The sequence below is a fragment of the Lytechinus variegatus genome, chromosome 13 (genome assembly GCF_018143015.1).
Source record: "Lytechinus variegatus isolate NC3 chromosome 13, Lvar_3.0, whole genome shotgun sequence".
Classification (NCBI taxonomy): domain Eukaryota; kingdom Metazoa; phylum Echinodermata; class Echinoidea; order Temnopleuroida; family Toxopneustidae; genus Lytechinus; species Lytechinus variegatus.
In genome coordinates this window covers 17,480,176-17,502,344 of record NC_054752.1, presented here as the reverse complement: position 1 = coordinate 17,502,344, position 22,169 = coordinate 17,480,176, and the positions used below count along the sequence as shown (strand labels likewise).

Below are 22,169 nucleotides of genomic sequence, written 5' to 3'. Positions count from 1 at the left end.
CTGAACACATGATAAACAAAACTTGGATCTCCTACAGTTTGAAAATGAAATGAAAAAAATAAAATAAAGAGATTATCCAGCAAAGTCTTAATGATCTCAAGTGTCTAACCTGTTGTCATCAAATATCTCAAAGCCGTAGATGTCCAGCACACCGATGACCGTCTCCTTCCCATGATCCTTCACTGTACCTTTGACTTCAATGGCATTGTTCACCTTACCCACGATCCATGTGAAGAGGCGTTCATACATTGCCTGGAAAAATAATAGTAATAATAAAAAAAAAACGAACTCTTTTTTGTGAATGGTTGCGCAAATAAACTGTTTATGGTAACTTTACTATTCAATGGTAATTCAATGGTAATTGAATATCAAGTCAATGGTAATTGAATAGCCAATCAAAACAAGAATTCCATAGAATACGTGGATGGCAAAGGTCATACCACAATTTATGATGATGACATTAGAAAATCGGACAACTGTTGGTAGGCCAAGAGGATACTGATCTTCAAAATAACACCATCATCATCATCATCATCTTACGAGGTGAGGTAATCCTGGGGACCGTTTCATGAAAGTTGTCTTTCTCCTAAAGTTACCATAGTAATAGTCAGAGGCCAGTGCCTTTCAGCCAATCAAAACCAGGGATTTCACTGATATTGTCAGCCATGACAATTTAGTCACTGCTGACAGCTTTCATGAAACACCTACTTGTTGACCTCAATCTCTTCATCTGAATTTATAAAGTCTTCCATCTCCATATGATGTGTTATTATACATCAAATACATTGATGGAGCCTGAGTCAATAACTTCTTGGGGGAGGCTATTCCAGTCATTCACTACCCTGTTTATACTAAAAATGCATTAACGTATGTCGAGTCTAGATCGTTCTTTGAATATCTTTAACGTATGATCTCAAAGATTTGAATTTCTTGATGGCAAGAAAAAGTGACTTGAGTCCATTTTGATCATTCTTTTCAGTATCTTAAATACCACAATGGCATCTCCTCTCCTTCTATAGTACCATCAATAACAGGAGGTGACCGATTATCGAAGAAAAGAATAAATCCTTTGATGTTTACCTTGGCAAAAGCATCCCTTCCGTAGTAGGCCTGATCCTTGGTGTGACCTTTGTGCACGACCTCGTTTGACCCTGCAGCAACGACCCGGAAGCATAACGCGGTGGTGAGGTCGTCTTTGCTGACCTTGAGCAGGGTCGCGAGCGTCTTGATGGCATCCTTGTTTTGGACCTTGGATCCTTCATCTTTGTCAGGCTCAAATTGCACCTCACCCTATTAAAAAACAAAACAAAACAATGATTGCCTATATTCAATAGGTACGAGTATCATTAAAAGTAAATATGCCACAACAAATTTATAAAGTTAACATTTTTATCTTGTTTTTTTTTTTTAGAGATATGAAATAAATGAATTTGAATTCAAATCTATAATAAAATATCATAATGGATAAAACATTACCCAAAATATGTAACGATAACAAATCTGATTAAATAAAGTTGTCAATTTTTTAATAGTGGTTTTGCTGTTTTGATTATGTTGCCAATTTAGAGAGGGTAGTAATTAACTCCATTTCCTTTCACCTCTTTAAAAAAAAATCAAAATCATGGTGTGATGGGTAGCCTTCTGGATAAAGAGAATATGAAAGTATCTCATAAAAAAAAAAGATATGGTATCTCTGATGAATAAATTTACGACGTTAACTTACCAGATGCATAATGGCAGCTACCATTGTCCAGACAGTCTTTTGCTCTTCTGGGGTGAAGCCAAGATCCCTCATTGCTTCTTGAGCTGCCTTGTAGTCCCTCCTATCATGTCCTGCTTGTGAACCCTACAATAGAAATATTTATTTATTATATCAATTTTTACAACATATTGCATTAATTTGTCATTTTGATTCATCCATTATAAAATAGACATTTTTTTTTCAAGCAATCTGTATAGGATGACTACCCATCACATGCCTATTGTGAATGTTAATGATAATTTGGCAAAAAATCATGTTTGTTTGGAATTTTGTCTATGATTATACAAAAATATATCAAAAAGTGATCACCATACTTTGGTTTGTTTTGCTATGAAAAACTATACATTTAGGAGAACATAATGACATAAAACAAAACAAACATTCAAGCAACATTCATACATAAAAAAATTTATAATACAAGGTAGAAATAGTTAGGGACCCCAGAAGTATGAGCTGGTAGCTGGGGTTCCTGACACATGTTTTAAATGAATTTTATTACTTTCTCTTTGATGATTACAATGCAAACAATAATACAAAAAGCAAGTTTCGGATGAGCACTGGTAGATTTCCACTTTTATTTTTCATGTCATCAAATGAAAATTTAGTTCATAAACAGCTCATCTATCCAGACTACTGCATAGAATAGGTGCATATTAGACAAAATGAATATAGCTATAGCCTTGCTATGAAGACAAATGGTAAATTGGCTAAATGGAAATTAAACCAAATGATAAGATATTAACTTATTTATGGTTATAGATTAACTTAAAGAGTAGACAAAGCTGGTGTAGAAATCTACTTTAGACTATTGGGCCAGTCAGAAAATTGCAATGTTTTATATATTTTGAAGGTAAGGTCACTTTTTTAACTGAACTTTTAGAGTGTAAACTTTTTAATTGCATGTATCATTACCGCAATAGGAATACTAAAAGAGAATCACTGACATCACTGAAGGAATGAGAAACACTGACAAGTCATGACACAAAAAGAACCCTGGGGATGGTTACAGAGCAATTAAAGAGGAAGACAAAATGCCAGCGACTACATCACTATCTAAAGAAGATTAGCCAATTAAATTGATTTGATGACAATCTACACTTTATTCTGTGAATGTTTCATTAAGCTTTGCTATATATACAAATGACTTTATGATTAAATGTATATGACTGACTTTAGGAATGACTTGCTGGAATTACATCTTAACATTGTCTTTATGATATACTTCACGTTTGGCTACAAGTATGACTTTTATAGTTGCATCAAGTCTTAATGAAATAATTTACATTAAAAAAAAAATAATTTACAAATAACTTTATGAATGACTTTGTGAGTGACTTAACAGATGACTTGAAAATGGAAAGCCAAAAGGGTTGCTCAATCCTAAAAGCAATATGCTATTAAAGAAAACAAGAAGAAAGATTGTCGTATATGATTTGTTTGGCATAACTGTCATTATTTCCTATCAATATTTATTTTAACTACATGTATTCTAGCTGTTTATAATAAGGTCAAAATTTAAACAGCTACATGACCCCTGTCCCCTTTTATGTGCTAATACTGCACTTTAAACTAGGATCAGGCAAGTGATCTTTGAATGCTCCATATTACAGCAGAATATTATAGAATTACGGGAGACTAAACACTCCCACAACTACACAGCAAATGCAGAAGGTGGAGTCTAGTATTATCATGAGAAAAATTTGCCTGAACGATAATGATGTACAATAGCAGAGAATTTGATAACTTTTGGGGGGTCTGAAATATTGAACAGGAGTATATTTCAAACTGTGATTTACAGATTCGCTATATACAAACAATCCAAAATGATAACGCAGATTTTTAGTCTCAAAAAGTTCAAAGACCAAAGTGGTGGAAACTGAAAGTAAAAAGTATTTCATTTGAATTAAAAAAGATTTCATTTGAAATATAAAAGGAAATGGAATAAAAAGCAGTTGATCTATAAAAATGATAAACATTTGAATCACAATAGACATTTTTTGTTTCTAAAAACCAAGCACTGCATTACATGAAATAACGACTCATGAAAACTTGCATTTTGCTAATAGGACTTGAACACAGAAAGCAGAGAGGCTAATTTTGTTTGAGAATGAATTCAAATTGTAACATACTTTAGCCTCTGGTAGCTCCCTCTCCTGATGCAATACAACACAATAGAGAAATAAACAAAGTTTAAACAGAGTACTTAATGTCAATAATGAGTATTTTTACACCATTACAATATGATTTCATATGACATCATAAACTAAATAAAATGGGAAAGGAGACATAGCTGGTCACAATGATCATTAGCTTTGAAGGGCAAGTCCACCCCAACAAAAAAGTTGATTTGATATAAAAAGAGCAAAATCAAACAAGAATTGTACTGAAAATTTATTTAAAATCAGATGTAAAAAAAAGAAAGGACATTTTAAAATTTCGCTTATTTTCTGAAGAACAGTAATCTGCACATCCTGGTCGTTAGGCAAATGAGTGGGACTGATGACATCACCCATCCACTCTTTCTTTTGTATTTTATTCAGACAATAAACAACAAAAGAAATAGTGAGTGAAGAAATCATCAACTCTCATTTGCAAGTTACTGAGATGGGCATATAGGTGTTTTGCAAAATAAAATTTCATCATGACTTTCTTGTTTTACATCCAATTATGGTGACATTTTCAGCATTATGCATCTTTGATTTTTTTCTCCATGAATCAATTCAACATTTTTCTGGGGTGGACTTGACCTTTAACACATTGGCTTTAATAGGATCTACTGTTATTATCAGTAAAGATAGGTTCATGAAGTCAGTATTTGAATGCTTGAAGTAGGGTCCATGCTTGAAGAAGGAAAAGAAAGGAGGATGAATAAAGCAAGAGAAATAGAGAAAGAAAGAAAAAGAGAAAGAAAAAATAGAGAAAGAAAGAAAAAGGGGGTGAGAATGGGGGAAGAAGGAAAAAGGAGAAAAGGGATGGAGAACAGTAGTCTGTAAGCACAGACTAATATTTCATGTGTTTCACATACAGAAATAGTTTGACTAAATATCATGCTTTATCTATACACATATTGATGATGCAATACTGCAGGTCCTTTGAGCATAATCTGATTAATATGCTATAATAGAGACCTTTCGTTTTGTGACGAGCCATGTGAACGTACAAGATTAAGGAATGTTGGAAGCGCTGCACATGCGCGAAGTAATCTGTGACGAGCCTTCTCTCTCACTGCCCAAATCTGTGACTCGTATTTGAGGGTTTTGACGTTCGGTGTCATAGTGCTCGAACAAGCGCTAGTTCGTACATGATGACGTCACGCAAGCTTAGCAACATGAATGAAGCCGCATCAACATTCGTTTCATTGATTCAGCAGGGCTGGTAAGCTGCAAATAACTGCTTGTTACCAGCTTTTCCATTACATTTAGTGTGTCCTGTTTTCAGACACTACATATCCGATAGGCAATTGATGTTCTATTTCCAAACAACTGTGTTTTTTCGACTTTTTGCGCAAGAGTGCAAATGTTGCACCCACAGTTGCCCCACTCGTTCATAGCGTGATGCTATGCCTGATTCTCTGGCCGAGCATCGGCCCACGGCCTGCTCGCTATCACGCTGGTATATACGCTGTGGCCCGGTACGGGTATGTCGACTTAAATCGAAACTGTTTTCATCAATACAAACGTGATACTGAACGAGCGGTGGCACCACTTCCGGTGAACTAGGATTATGTTGCTGTCGCAGACAATCGAAAGCTTACAAATGTTTTAAAGTTGGTGAGGTGTTAAAACCTCTTATCTCAACTCAAAATAAGTTCTTGAGGACAACCCACAGAATGCTCTATCTTAGAATTATGCCATACGTTGTAACAACCTCCCTTTGCTTACAAATACATGTATTGTAGTTCTCTGCAGGAATTAAAGGGGGCTGTTAAGATTTTGAGTACAGTTATTGCGATTTTACCAGCCCGCAAAATATACACCCCACACAACTCAGAATTTAAGTTTTAAATTTTAGTCAGACTTTTGTGAAACATTCTCCAGGTTAATTTATAGAGTTTATGTAGGTTTGGGGTTAGTTATGGTGAAAGCATCAAATGGACTCACTGTTGCGCCATTTCCCTGATTGATGTAGAAGAAGGCTTTAGGATCCCTCTTCAGCTTGAATTCCTTCAGCATCTGTTCCGTGCATCCTACTAGAAGCTGGTAGAACGAATGAAAGTTCCTCTCTCCTTTCTGCTGGTGTATAACTCTTGACTGGAGAGAGAGAAAGAGAGGCAGGGAGAGGGAGACGGGGAAAGAGAAAGAGAGAAAGAAAGAGAAGTAAAAAGGGAGGAGAGAGAGAGACAGGACAGAGGTAAGGATGTACATGTAGAGGGGTAGTGAGAGAGAGAGGAAAAAAAAATAAGAGGCAATTATTGTGATGAGCATTGGCATTTACATGTATATGAAATGTGAATGATATCCACCTTCTTAGGTGCTCAAGGGGCTATTAACCTCCATGTACATGTATATTACCCTTGCAAACCTGGTATACATGTACCTATTCCGGTGCTCACAGCTCTTTGAGGAATAACTTCCTGCCGGTACCCATTCACCCATGGGTTGAGTGCAGCACAATGTGGGTAAATTTCTTGTAAGGAAAACACACCATGGCTGGGAATCGAACCCACGTCCCTCAGATTGCAAGACGAGAGTCTTTACCACTAGACCATGACGCTCCCATAATTCATACAGTGGAAACAAAATGTACATACATGTACATAGGCTGGGGATGTTTAAGCACCTGGAAAATTCATACCTTTCCCTGTACGTTCCATACATGTATATCATATTCTATACAATAAAGGAGTAAAGATTAAACAGGTGCAGGGGGTGGGGGGGCAGGATATACCCCCTCCCTGTACATGTATGTTCAATAATATCATATTCAATACAAAAAAGGAGAAAAGATTATAAAACAGGTGCGGGGGTGGGGAGCAGGATATCCCCCTCCCTGTCTGTTCAATAATATCATAAACAAAACAAAATGCTCTAACCAACAGACAGGTGCAGGGAAGGAATAGACGCAATACAGTCACTGTTAGTACAAGCCCTCCCCCCCGTTAATATAATCATTATTAGAAATATACTGGTAATAATCTCCTATCAGTATCGTACGTGTACAATCATATCCTGTAGATTGAATTTAAAAACTGGAACATGACAAAATATGATGAAACTAACAACAGACGAAAGGGAGAAGTAGAGAGAGAGAGAAAAGGAGGCCGTTCTCATTACGATTTCTAAAACTAGTTTACTGGAAACCGGTTCAAGAAACTAGTTTTACAATCACTTCACGTAAAGCAATCTTGTTGCTATGGAAACGCTCTCAGTGGGGTGACACGTTGAGCGTGAAACTCGAAACCGCAGCGTTGGTGTTATACACCTGTCATGTGGAGTAGCGCGCTCAAAATGTGCGAAGACACGCTAAAACCAGTTTAACGAGGCAAAGCGATCTTGAAAACTACATCGCGAGGTGGCTTTCTGAACCGGTTTGGAAGATCGCTTTGACCGTTCTCACTACATATTAAACTAGTTTCCACTAAACTAGTTTTAGGAAGGTAGTGAGAACGGTGTCTAGGTGGGCTAGGTATATTTAAAGAAGAAAACAAAAATTGCAAAGTGATGATAACAGCTATGATATCTCTTTGAAGATTTTTCTATTTCTTTTATACAAATTTAGAAGTATAATTATTTGATTTTTTAATAATGAAAAGCTCCATATTTTGTGCACTTCCTGATTTTGATTTTTTTCATAAATTTATTCTGTAATTGCTTCTAAGAAACTGAATAACTTTCAATAAACAGCCATTTTTAAATGGAAAGTTTCCATTCTTAATAAACCTTCCTGGTTCTCTCATTTCTTCCTTCTCAGTATTTGTTTTTAATAGACCATGGGCCCATTGCATAAAACTTTTAACAACAAATGTGCAATACCAGTTTAAAACTAATGAAATCTATCAACTTGATTGGCTGATCTGTGCATTTGTTTTTATAACAAGTCTTTAAACTCTTTATGAAACAGGCCCCATATAAAAGTGATACCATTGCCTACAGGAACCAGCTGATCTCTGTATAAAGTCTATGAGAGATACAAAATTAATACGGTTATTCAAGGGGTTTCACTATTTAAGGTGTCAGTGCATACTAGTATATTAACATTTCCTTAAGATAAAAAAAAGGTTAACACCCATTCCTCCAAAAAAATAATAAATCAATTTGAAAAAAAAGGCCATTAAACAACAGCAGCATTTGCCAATAACAGAAAAAGGTATTACTAACATCAACAGGTTGGCAAGAACTCTGGCAGGGTTTGAGTTTTTATACTTTTTTTTACCCCAGATACATGGTTCTCAAAATCATTTCGTAAAATACAAAATCTTTAAACGCACAACCATGAAATGCTATAAAAATGTCAATTTTTTTATTGTACTGACCAAGGACTTCCAGATAATAATAGTAATAATAACAATAATAATAATAGTAATAATAATAATAATAATAGTAATAATAATAATAATAATAATAATAATTAATAATGATAACAATAATAATGTGGCTTATAAAGGGCCGAATCCACTCTTTAGAGTGCTCAAGGCGCACAAAGACCTAAGAATTAAATAAAAGAGTTTTTAGAAGATTTTTAAAAGTCTTGATAGAGGTGCACCTTTTTGTATTTCCCTTTTCAGAGAATGGGTTCTACCAGAAATGCTGATAAAATCTAAAGACTTGTTGCAACAATTTACTTCAGGATCTGTGTCATGTTTGGCTATTCATTAATGCATATTGTAAGTGTGCAGTGCATCAATCAAGGTTGAAAAATCATGTGTGCATCATACTGAATACAAGCATTTCACATTTATAAGGAAGTATATTTCGTGGGAAATAAATTTTCTCCAAATATACATGTAGCATGCAGAGCAAAAGTGTTTCATCCATCCATGTCAAAGTGGAACAAGCAGGAAATTCCCATGGCCTACAAAAACAGCAGAAACTGTATCATATTCAAAGACAAAGCAGTGTGTTTTGTGAAAGGCCTCTCATATATGTACCTGGTGCTCAGCAGGTGTATTCAGGCGGCCTCGATCGGCAGAATATCCATGAGATTTTGAGAAATTGTTCAGGCCTCAAATTCTTTGTATATTTACCACTGTCATACTGACCAGAAGCAGAACCCTTTATGGGTAAACCCAGTGGGGGAGGGGGCACTCGACCAAAAATGTGGTAGGGGTGTGCCGCGGGCGAGACAAAAAACGGGGGCCTTGGAGCGGGCTTATTGTAAAAAGGAGGGTCCTCGGAACGGGCTTCGGAACTACAATTTTGTGAAAACGGGGGTCCTTGGAACGGATCGCCAGCGTGTGAGTACGTGCGTATGCACCCCTATGGAACGGGTATGCGTGCATGATGCAGCTAGCGCGGCCTCCGCCGGGTGCGCTCGCCCAGAGACGATGGTCGGACAGCGCTCGGCGGCCGCTTTTCACCAAAATTGCAGCAGATCAATGCGACCGGAGCGGCGTAACGAAAAATATGCAAAGCTTTGGAGCGGATTTCTTTCTTCTTTTTTCTCGATAAGAACAAAATGCTATGCCTTGGAGCGGCTTTCTTTGTTTTTTTTCTCAATAAGACAAAAATGCTATGCCTTGGAACGGAAATTTGGGTGTAAAAATGGGGGTCCCCTCCGCGGCACATACCCACTATGCATTAGATACTGAGTGCCCCCCCCCCCCCGAGGGTAAACGCTCAACCTCATGGGCATGCACACAATGATGTACAGCAGGCAAGGCGAGCGATTCAAAATTGCTAGCTCAGAAGCCCTTACGGTGCCCACACCCAATTACATGTTGTACATGCTAGGTAAGGAGAGTTCTCCTAATTTGCTTTCACACTGCCAAAACACCTTGAACCTCAGAAAAATCAATAGGAAATTTTTCATAATTTTTGCAATCACCTACTATTTTAATAGCAGGTATTTTCATTCGGGATGTTATTTTGCTTTTACAATGACAAAAATACCTGCTACTTTCCAATCGGTTGGATCGTGGCAATTTCCTGATTGGAGAATACCTGGAACTCAAACTTTGAGGTGGTCTGACTCTGAATACGCCAAACATTTAGAGGTATAGAGACGTGCAAAGTATGAATCAATTTTCAAGATCAAAGTTTTTATTCCATTAATAACTAGAAAAAAAAAATCCCACAGAATCTTACCCCAAAGTGAAAACTATATATTGTTTATGTATAATATACTTGCAGAAAGAAATGAGTATTGGTCATCGCTCATCATGCTACATGCCAGCTCCGAACATTTTGAGATTTATATGTATGCAAAAAATCATAGGAAAGATCCTATCTACAATTTCGTTAGGATCCTATTTGTCACAACCTCCCCCCCCAAAAAAAAAAAATAAAAAAAAATGCAGCCCCCAAAACTTCATGGAGTATATATTAGACGACTACAGTAGCTTGAAGAGGAAATTTAATGTCACCTCTTCCAAATTAACTTTACTGAATAATATGGCATGAACCTTCCTCCCAAAAGGAAGTCATGCAATACCTAATATGGTCTTATCTGCAGTCATAAAACATGGTCAGGATATTCCTAGACATTCAAACTAATAGATGCAAAATGATGCATACGATTCAACAAATTATATTTATGCACATTTGCAGAATCCAATAGGTATAGATGAGAATAGTTCATCAGCGATCATAACTGATAGTGTGTTTGATACACTACAATCTTGATGTGTGGACCAGTTCATGTCCTCACACCAAATCCTCCCAAAATAGCCCAACTCCCTTTTCAGTGAACTCCTTTTTAGATCAATAAATACTCTGCTAGAGAGAACAAAAAATACCACTATGTGTATTCATTGTGTATTTGCAGTGCTTTTAATTTTATAGGAGTGCATATTCATAGAGGCTCGTAATCTGAACTTGGGCTTAAAGGGAAAGTTCACCCTGACAAAAAGTTTATTGTAAAAATAGCAGAAAAAATAATAAAAATATTGCAGATTATCACCCGTATCAGACATCTGAGCTGGTCATTTACAAAACCGTATTGCCCTACATTTTCTGAATATCGGGAAGGGTAGGTATATTGTTTGTATTTTCCTCGGTCTCAATGCGCGTATTTACTTTGCATGCAGAGACGACGCAAAATATACCTTTGTATTTTCCCTGGTCTCACATCCGGGCATTTGAGGATGCGTATAAAGAGATACGCTTCATAAGAACCTGCGCGCCAACAATATACGTCATAATAAAGACATCACTGGATCCAAGCGCTTGCAAGTACGTCATAATGGTAAAGTGCAGAGCCTAGACCCTTATATTAACAAGACACAATATAACTATTTTAAAAAGAAATATCACCATTATCACGATTTTTGCTCTAGATATCTGATTTGGATGATAATAAAAATATTGACTGGCTCTTCTTTCGGGGAACATCAAATATATTGCCCTTAAAAGACCCATATTGCCCTCGTCTAAAGACTCGGGCCAATATGATTCTTTTGCTGGCAATATATTTGATGTTCCCCTCAAGGCCAGTCAATATTATATAAAGGTTTGAGAAAAATCCATCAAATAATTAGAATTTCATTTTTTTTTATTTGTGACGTCATATGCCAGCAGCATTCCTACATAGTGAATGGTAAAAAATCAATGAAATGTCATTTTCTCAGAAAATTGAAAATGGTTTTCACTGTATCTTTTGTTTATCAATAGACAAATAATTTCACACCCGATCATGAATAGAAAACAAAATTAAGTCACCAGGAACCATACAAAATTTGAAAGTCATGCATTTTTTCTGCTATTTCTACAACAAAGTTTTCTTCAGGGTGAACTTCCCCTTTAACTTTAATTGTGGTCTTACAATGTACTTAAATTATGGGGAGCCAAACATGTTTTAAAAATTCATTCATATGGGTCTGTTTCTTATGTTCACTCACAGTGCTCTTTCCTACTTCTTTATGGTGAAGACTATCCTTCCCAGACAGTTATTTGAGAGTCAAATGAGCTGATACAATGAACCTTTTACTGTTTTATGTCACAATTGGCTATCCATAGTTAAGCCACAACTTCACACATGATTTTAAATCAAACACGACTTCAGAGTACGGGCCCAGTGTGTTTAGTGTTTCCAGTGTGTTCACATAGTGAATTATGTGAAGTTGTGGTTCACACTGTGGACACCTCTACACTGTGGATGTTTAGAGATCGCTTGCATAGTGGGCTGTATCAATCCACGATATTCACTCTGTTAAAATGCTCAAAGTTGACAGCTTGAACTTTCACACTAAGGACACCTCCACAGTGTGAGGCGTACACAAAGTGGACTAAGTGAAAATATGATCCACGCTGTTTAAATGCTCAAATTTAACAAGGTGAAGACAAATACATGAATATGTGTACAAATTTGGATGCATCTAGAATGTGAGGGTTCACAGATCATTCACATTCACAATTGTTATTCACACTGCGAAAATCTCTTCATAATAATAGCTGTATTTATAAAGCGCCTTTTGCCTGAGGATACAAAGCGCGGCTATTATTACCCCGGCTTTAGCTCAAGCTACCATCACCGGCGCTCAGTGCATGCAAGGAATTAATCCTGCCAGGTACCAATTCACCTCACCTGGGTCGAGTGCAGCACAGTGCAGATGCATTTCTTGCTGAAGGAAAACATGCCATGGTTAGGATTCGAACCCACGACCCTGTTTGAAAGGCGAGAGTCAGAACCACTAGACCACGACGCGCTCCGCAGTTCTCTTCAGAGTGTGTTCACAGTGTACAGATTGATGTGAGTCACGCAGAAATGCTCAAAACCAACAGTCATGAAGACAATTTCACATTGTGTTCTTGTGCGCACAAAATGTAAGACGCTGTATTTTATCAAGAAGACGACGTCCAGACAAAGGAAATCTGATCATTTTCATGCTTCATCACACCCTCTGCAATGTGAACAGGGTTTTGGATAGCTTGTGCTCAAAACAGGACATCATTGAGTTGAAACAGGAAAGCAGGCTGAAATTAGACAGATAAAAGAGGAGACCAATGCCACTCCAATTTCTTGTTGGAGGCGGTAACCTATAACCCACGATGCCATGAGTCTCATAGGGAACATTACTTTTTTTTTTTAAAATATGAGAATCAGTTTTTCTTTTATCCCTTTCACAATAAGGAAGAGAGATCTAACATGTATTTGACACATGAAAAAGGAAAGTACGAGATAAAGTGCCATAAATAACCCAATTGGAATATATTACTAGAAAGTGTACAACACATCTGAGTTTCAACATAAAAGGGCTCTTCTTCTTTTTTCCCCCTGTATTAAAGATAATATGATCTTTGATTACAGAAAACCACAAAAGATCAATTACTACCTGTAAAAGCTTCTATTTTGGTTCATCTTCATAAATTTGTCTTTAGGACTTTAGGATATAATGTAATGCAATTTTAAACAATGTGCTGTAATAATATACTTTTTTCTCAAAACAATAGAATAATGCATTTTTGTTCCTGATGATCTGCTGGTGAAGTACTTATCAAGGAGTTCCTTGGTACATGTATTAAAATCAGCAATAAGATGAACAAATTGAAAACTTGTAAAAAAAATGTCTGAAAACTGCCCCTCCCCCCATTGAGGAAAAACAACAATGTCATATCAAGAAGATATCACCTCTCCTTGGTCATACAATGTATGTCCTCATAGGGGCAAACCTGCTGTTATCATAGTTATTGGGGGCGCGTGCTTTGGGGCACTCGCTTAAACTATCAAAGAAAGTAAAATCAACATTCATGACAAGGAATAGAGTTTTGGTGTGATGATGGCCTGGTGATAAGTTTCCGTGGGGCTCCTCAAAAGAGGCCATGAATTTCCATCTTTAGAACACTTGACTGGAAAGAGACCCCCTCCTCAACCCCCTCCTATAGAGATGAGTGCCAGTCCAATTTCCTTTCAGAGGCACTCTCATAAAGTTTATGCCACTAGCAATACTAAAGGAAGGAGCTAGAATCAGTAACTGTTATATTGTGAGAAGAAATACTACACGATATACCAGATATTGCCATATTCTCAACTTTTAATTTCCGTTCGGGAATTGTTACCCAAATATTTCACATACTTGTGTATCACAGTAATATCAAACATTAATTAATACACCAATACTTCACAAACATGTGTATCGCAGTAATATCAATAAATGTCAATGCCTGCAGAGGAAGGAGAGAGTAAGGCTAAGAATTAACCACATAGGGGGAACCGGGTCACGAGTCACGTGACCAGCTGGGAGGATGGTGGCTCCACCCAGTGTCCCAGTTGCCTGGGACGGGGATCCCCCTACGAAATATCCGATAATCTTGGCCTTTCCCCGCCATTGGCTCACAGAGCTCTTGGTCATTCCATCCCCTGCATGCTTCGAGAAATGATAATGAAATTGCCAAGTACTAAAAAACAACCAAGATGCATGTCGTTTACAGGTTACAACGTCCTGTTAATAACAACCCCAACCATCCAGCCAAATATTTAACAACCCCAACCAGCCATCCATTTCTTTACAAAACCATATATCAGCCTATGAAGATACATAAATGAATCTTACTAAGCAACAAGACATGCAAACAATTTTAGCCACTCCGTGGACAACTGAAAGTCCAAACTTCCTCTAGAGTATAACCACGAGGCAATAACTTTTTACCAACCATCTGTTGGCCTAAAGTCTTGTTGATAACAACCCCAACCATCCAGCCAATATTTAACAACCCCAACCAGCCAACCAAAATATGTGTATACAACCAAGGAGTTACTCCTAGGTACAACCCCAACCAGCCATCCATTTCTTTACAAAACCATAAAATCAGCCTATGAAGATACATAAATGAATCTTACTAATCAACAAGACATGCAAACTCATTTAGCCACCCCATTGACAACTGAAAGTCCAAACTTCCTCTCGAGTATAACCATGAGGTAATAGCTTTGTACCAACCATCTGTTGGCCAATAGTCTTGTTAATAACAGCCCCAGCCATCCAGCCAAATACTTAACAACCCCAACCAGCCAACCAAAATAATATGTGTACAACCCCAACCAGCCATCCAATTCTATACCAAACCATAACATCAGCCTATGAAGATACATAAATGAATCTTACTAAGCAACAAGACATGCAAACTAATTTAGCCACCCCATGGACAACTGAAAGTCCAAACTTCATCTAAAGTATAACCACGAGGTAATAGCTTTGTACCAACCACCTGTTGGCCTAAAGTCTTGTTGATAACAACCCCAACCATCCAGCCAAATATTTAACAACCCCAACCAGCCAACCAAAATATGTATACAACCAAGGAGTTACTCCTTGGTACAACCCCAACCAGCCATCCACTTCTTTACAAAACCATAAAATCAGCCTATGAAGATACATAAATGAATCTTACTAAGCAACAAGACATGCAAACTCATTTAGCACCCCATTGACAACTGAAAGTCCAAACTTCCTCTAGAGTATAACCATGAGGTAATAGCTTTGTACCAGCCATCTGTTGGCCAATAGTCACGGTTTTCAACCAATTACATGTGTTATGTGTCATAGTAATCATGTTTTACCATTCCCGCACAGTGAATGCTAATTATTCATTCATGCTACCCATTTGTGCCCGTCTCGCATGTTATACTGATAAGATATATATATATTATTTTTTTTTTTTTTTTTTTTTTCTCTCTCTTTTTCTTTTTTCAACCCTTGGGCTAAAAGAAAATCCGCTGATTAAATATATCGACGGAATCCGTAAATGCACCTTAAGGAACATCAATACAGAGGAATGAGGGGTGGGAGGTGGGAAAATGTCTTTCCCGGACGGAAATTAGAAAGTGAATGACTCGATTTCATCCGCGCTGATCGCGCATTCAGAGCATTGGCGCATTTCGGATGTGTAAAATTACCGCGCACGCTTTAATGTGATACAATCCTTCCGGGTGCGCGTTTTGACCGACTTCCCCCAACAGAAGTACACGTGAACTTGACCTCCTTCTGAAGGGCAGTGAACTGGTTCATAGTCAATATTTGTTTACATACTAAAAATTGTATTCTCTCCCAATAGAATTTATTCGATAATCGAATAAACATATTGTGAGAAGAAATACTACACGATATACCAGATATTGCCATATTCTCAACTTTTAATTTCCGTTCGGGAATTGTTACCCAAATATTTCACATACTTGTGTATCACAGTAATATCAAACATTAATTAATACACCAATACTTCACAAACATGTGTATCGCAGTAATATCAATAAATGTCAATGCCTGCAGAGGAAGGAGAGAGTAAGGCTAAGAATTAACCACATAGGGGGAACCGGGTCACGAGTCACGTGACCAGCTGGGAGGATGGTGGCTCCACCCAGTGTCCCAGTTGCCTGGGACGGGGATCCCCCTACGAAATATCCGATAATCTTGGCCTTTCCCGCCATTGGCTCACAGAGCTCTTGGTCATTCCATCCCCTGCATGCTTCGAGAAATGATAATGAAATTGCCAAGTACTAAAAAACACCCCCAAAACAAATGCCCACAAAACAACACCATTTTTTTTTTTTTTTTTTTTTTTTTTTTTTTTTTTTTTTGCCAATTCTTGTTCAGTTGCACCAAACTAGTTACCATTAAGCACTGACCAGAACAACTTTCGTACCAAGAAAAGAAACATTGGATAGGCACTGTTTCTGTGTTTCTGTATATCTTGCCATTTGGCAGAAAGAGGTTCTCTGTTCATTAATTAACTCCCAAGTTTATTTTCACTACTACCCATGTCCAATCAGGTGCGAGTGTCCACCCACGCCAATATGACAGATGTGATTGCATTGTAAGGTATAACCAAACCAAATTCAAAACTATCAGCTTGGCTTAATGCCAGTTGCTAACCTTTGAGCAATTCATGCTATTGATCTATTTAATTTATTTTCGGTGTTACTCATTCGTATAATGTTTCTCTTGTATTTCTCTTCGGTATGAGCCGAAGGTAACGTTTGGTTAAAAGGATAATGAACTAATATAAGCATGAGAAAACATTATAATAGTATGAATGCCATGGGTTGTGTAATTAAACAACACTTCCCTGCACGTCCAGTGTCTTTCCTTCGCTATTCCCAGATCAATTAAAGGAGTCGCATTCGCCAATCCTGGGACTCAAGAGCTCTCTTATTCATTCAAGTCTTGTCCGGTGAGGGCGAATTGACCCGCCCTATTGAAATCACTAATCAGGATGTCACTTCCTTCGTCTGACCGTTGGATGCCACCTCTGTTGTAGTACGGTGTTCATGATAGTGTAAGATGTGGTTGATAAATGACGCATTGTGCATGCACCGAATCCTTCTCTTGGCATATATACTTGTTCACAGATTTCCTGACATTGTCACTAGCTGCCTGTGAGGTGATAGTTCTTTCCTGTGCATAATAGTAAGGCGTGGCAAGATGCTTGAGAAACATATGTGGCACCAAGGCCGTAGAGCTCTGGTTGAATTCAGTGAGTTGTCTCCAGCTTGTCTACTTTCTTTGGCACTATATAGCTGCCCAATCATTGAATCCATTGGATCCCACGTGAATGATTATTAAGGTTGGTATGGGGCTGTATCTCAGTCCCCTTGGAGGTCACTCGGGCAGTTGGGAAGCGTAGTACCCCCACGGCTCCACCAACTAGTACACCTCGTAGCCTTTAATCAGCCCCCAAGGTTGTGGTTCCCCGTGGTGACGGCCCTCTCCCGAGCCCTCCTTGTAAGCTGTCGCCAAACAGCCAGATTCTTCGAGCCCTGCAAGGAGAAACCAGAAATCTTTCCGAGTATATATTCTTTATGGTAGCCTATGCCGTACATGCATGTCAGTATGAGATAATTTATTGGTATCCAGATGTATGGATATAATATGGTAACTGTAATTATATATAATTATATCTAAGCTGGAGTTGCATTGGGACACGGCATGTAATACCCTTAATGATATTCAAAGATAACTATCAATTGTGGTAGTGAGTTTACTGAACCTGAAAAATGACCCCAACATTTGTTCATATGAGCATTATTTATGCCAGTGGATTCTGCAAGAAATTGTGTAGTTCTGATGAATAATCAAAGTACATGTAAGCATACATTCCACGGATTTGTCTAGTCTTTTCCTTTATTTGCCTGTATTGGCGTTGCCCATGGTAATTGATCCCCGGCTTAGGTTTCATGTTTCCACAAGATTCGATTCATTTAAATGTACCAGATCTCAGCTCTGGCGATATAAACTCATGTTGACGGCAATTACTCTGATATATCTTTAAGTTGAAGTTAAATTGGCACCTGTAATCACCCATACTTCTTTTTACTTTGGACTTGCGTTGGGACATGTAAAATAACCATAGTTCCTTCTCTGGTTGATTTGTCCTGGATCATGTTAAAAAACACCTAATTCTCTTTAAGCCGGAGTTGTATTGTGCGTGTAAATACCTTAATTGTTTAATTTGGTGTTGCATGTAAACTATACACATTCCATTGACATAAAGAACTTTCGCCAGAAGCATGCCTATTTAAACTTAAGGCCAATTAAGATTTCCTTGCTCTTCTCATGCACGTAGCTCCCGACTACCTATCTCTGTTTTCCAGTTATCAAATTTATGATTTTTTTTTTTCTTCTTTTCTTTTTTTTTTTCAGCCTTTATTTTTTTTTTTTAAATTTATTTTGGCATGTTAAGCAATTTATTTTAACTAATAGTTGTAGCAGAAGAGTATTATAATCAACAATATTCATACACTGTTTATAACCTCTAAAACTACAAAAATGAGCCAAATTGCAGACGCCTTTCTTTTATTTTTTATGTTCCCTTTTTTTTCATTTATTTATTTTCTTTTTCTTTGCATCCTGCCAATATTAAGGTATTGTTTAACATTGCGGGCTGCCGATTTAAAAAATTTCTCAAACCAAGATGAAATATGCGTACAAGTGCATGTATACAACTAATAAACCCTAAAAACAACCATTATTGAGAATGAAAAGCTAAAACTACAAGGCAAACCCCGATTTTTAAAATAGGCGTCTTATAGATGCTTAAATAGTACGCATAAGTGTATGGGATGAAATTAAGATGGTATTTGCGGTCACTTTATATTTCAATTTTTGAAGAACTAAATAATTATTTTCGAACGCAATTTTTTCTGGGCTTCATTTTTGTAACACATCACAGACGCAGGTGACAAGTGTGACCTTCTAGCTCAGATTTTTAAAAGTCAAACCAATGTTAACCAATCCCTTTAACTCTTGCAGAATCAGCAGCAGACCACTTGTCACCCATATTCCCCTCCTGATCATCTAAAAAAAGGCAGCCACATGTACATTTATGAAACGTGCTGAGTGAGTAATCAGTGGCTTTCTTTTGATATAAACCATGGATGGGTATCTGCGTAACATCATCTGAATTACAAGAATGCACTGCCATCCTCTCCCGAAAACCAATTATCAAAACTACTACAGTTGGGTAAATACCACCCATTTTATCACATAAAACATTTACGACTTCATTTCCAGGTTCACCCGTTCACCTACATGTACACTTGAACTAAATGGCTTACTTCATTTGTATGTATTGTATTAAAAAACGCAACACATGGAAAATATGACAGAAGCTTAACAGGGCTCAGCCACATCCAAATACAAGCCCATGCCCGCCTATCAATATCCATTAATTTCCACTTGACCCCTTCCGGAAATATTGTTTCATCATTATTTATATTTACCGCTATTAACATTACTAGCAAAATTATTATTTCAATTGTTGCCATTCATGATATAGTCGATATCATCTCAGTTCCAACTACTCACGGGCAATCTAGGCTCCTGTACTTTTACGCTTCAACCATGAATTGTAATGTTTCATTGTGTTGAATATTGACAAAGCGCTATATAAAAACAATCGCTGCTTGCCGAAACCCTTGAACTTGCCCCTTCCAAATGAGAGCAAAAATATTGCAAAGTATTGGTAATAATCCTATCCCGATTGAGGTAGGAGTTCCATGCTAGTTCGCATAGGTGAGTGCATGGTAAATTGACCGTTACTGTGTTTTCTCGAGATTTAAAACTCAAAAGCACTCCCAAACATCGAAATCCATTTAATACAAACCTAATTCCAAATACCAATCCTTTCAAGGCGTATGAACCGAACCATTATTGATGCTTCAAGGTGTAGATCTTGGGATATTTATTTTTATATTTCATTATCAATACTACCAACTCTATGGTTCCTTTATTTACCGTGTTTGTTTTCTATCTAGGCCTATCCCTTTATCCATTATCATTATTTTGTTTTTCTTTATTTATTCATTTTTTGTTGAAAGACTGAGAGAATTCAATTCAACACATTTCAAGCTAGCCGGACAGGGATAAATTCGAGACCATGATCAGATTAAATCAAAGAGGTCAACATTTATCTTTCAAGCTGATTTATTGCGCATACTATAGACGGCCTTTATGGTTTTCCGCCAGCTGAACCAGGGCTAAAACAGACAAGTCTAGTCCATGGTTACATCTACTCAGAAATAGAACTAGGCCTAGCCTAACTTCCATTGTGAAGTTGATACTAAGGATGTAGGTCTAGCTGTAGGCTGCGCACAGAACTGGCAGTAGACTGGATCTGACAAAGAATTGACTTTTCCATTCAATTTGATTTGAAAAAAGTTCGAGCATTTCTCCAATTGCAAAAACGACGTCTTAGAATTAGGTCTAATTCAGGTCCTAAATAGATATTCTAATCCTATATACGTATCAAATCTGGCCAAAACTATTGAAAACGAATATAATTTAGCATTGAGATCTTTAATTTATCCAGATCTAATCTAGCCTACCTCTGACGTAAAGTCTAGACTACCCCAAATAGACTACCCCCAAAAATCTAAACAACCGGCTTCGGAATTACAATGAATCAGAGTTATTGGCCAAGCGGCAGCCGGGCACTACGTTGTAGTCCTGAGTAAGACCAGGTCCAGGCCAGGCTAACGTTAGGCCCGGCTCGATATTTATTTATATTTTCACCTATGCGGCAGTGGTAATGCCACTAATTTCTTCAGTTTAAACGACGTTTGTACCCAATAAGTAGGCTTGTGTATCAATCCATTCTGTATAAATTCATCTGAATTAGCAGCAATTTCAAAATTTAGACCCCTAGGCCTAGACCTTGATCCACAGCCAAGTGATTAAAATTAACTGCAGGCTAGGTCCACATCTACATGTGCTATGGCGTGACATTAAAATAGGCCCTAATCGCTAGCACTTGCATTTTCCCTGGATCTTGGACTTAAAGCCCCGTTGAATTATCACTGCAAAATGAGCGAGATGTTAATCTAGGCCTAGCGTTATTGTCAGCTGTATTCCCAGGTTCACCCCCTGCGTTACCGCCGAGTTAACCTCATCATTCTACTCATTCTACTACTAGGCACTATAGGCCTACTAATGAGAATGACACAAGTTCTCCAAAGCCAGAGGCCTGCATTACAGGCCCTAGCCTAGGCTGGTTAACTCACCGGATGACTGGTGGCTCGTCGTGGGTTAACGTGGGTGGGAGGTGGTTGCTTGTTGAGAGCTCTATCTCTGGTCCATCACGTAGCGAAGGCTCGATCACCCCCGTCTGGTCGGCTGCTGGCTTGCCGGGCTCTCCGTTGTGGCCCTCGTTGCTCCGTACGGCACTCTGACCGCATAGACTGCGTGGACGTGGGCGTCTCCTTCAACCTTTGGCTCCTTTCCCCCTGCCTCCTCTGCTGGTTGATCCTTTTTGTTCTCCCATCTTGAGCATTGATTATTTCATCGAACCAGTCAAGTTTTGATGTCTGCCGCGATAATTATACTTTAGAGTCGACCGTCGAAATTGAGGAGCCAGTATCGTAATGTGGTCGAACTTAGCTTATCGATCTGCAGTGCAGTGTAGCTGGCCTACTTGCGACTAAAATTGAGTTTTAGTGAATTCACTTGTCAGATGTCTCCGAGGCCGAGGTATAATAAATTGGTTCTGTAGATCTGTCCGAATTAAAGGACTAGGCCGAAGCGAAGAGTACGGTACCTAGGCCTAGGGCTAGGCCTATAACTTTAACCATCTTAACAGTTTCATCCCAGATGTACGGTATCAGTGCCAGTGGAATATGTTCCGATGTTATTAGGTTTGAGTCCGGCTAGGGTTGGATTTAGTTTTCCGTGTATAGATCCAGATCGCGATATAGAGTACCGTGTATAGTTCTATCTGAGATATCTCCGTGCATGGGGATCGTGTTTCCGATAAATCCGAGTAAAAGGTACCGTAGTACCACCGTGATCATAAAAAATGTCTTTCCCGGACGGAAATTAGAA

General features: G+C 38.0%; 1 protein-coding gene across 1 annotated transcript in view; it reads right to left on the bottom strand.

The window, feature by feature from the left end:
* LOC121426947 (unconventional myosin-Id-like) overlaps positions 1-22,169 on the bottom strand; it is a 77,242-nt gene that overhangs the window by 19,654 nt on the left and 35,419 nt on the right. Inside the window, 5 exon segments of the mRNA XM_041623366.1 lie at positions 110-252; positions 1,081-1,290; positions 1,724-1,846; positions 3,892-3,915; positions 5,863-6,012. Coding sequence (XP_041479300.1) covers positions 110-252; positions 1,081-1,290; positions 1,724-1,846; positions 3,892-3,915; positions 5,863-6,012 — 650 coding nt within the window.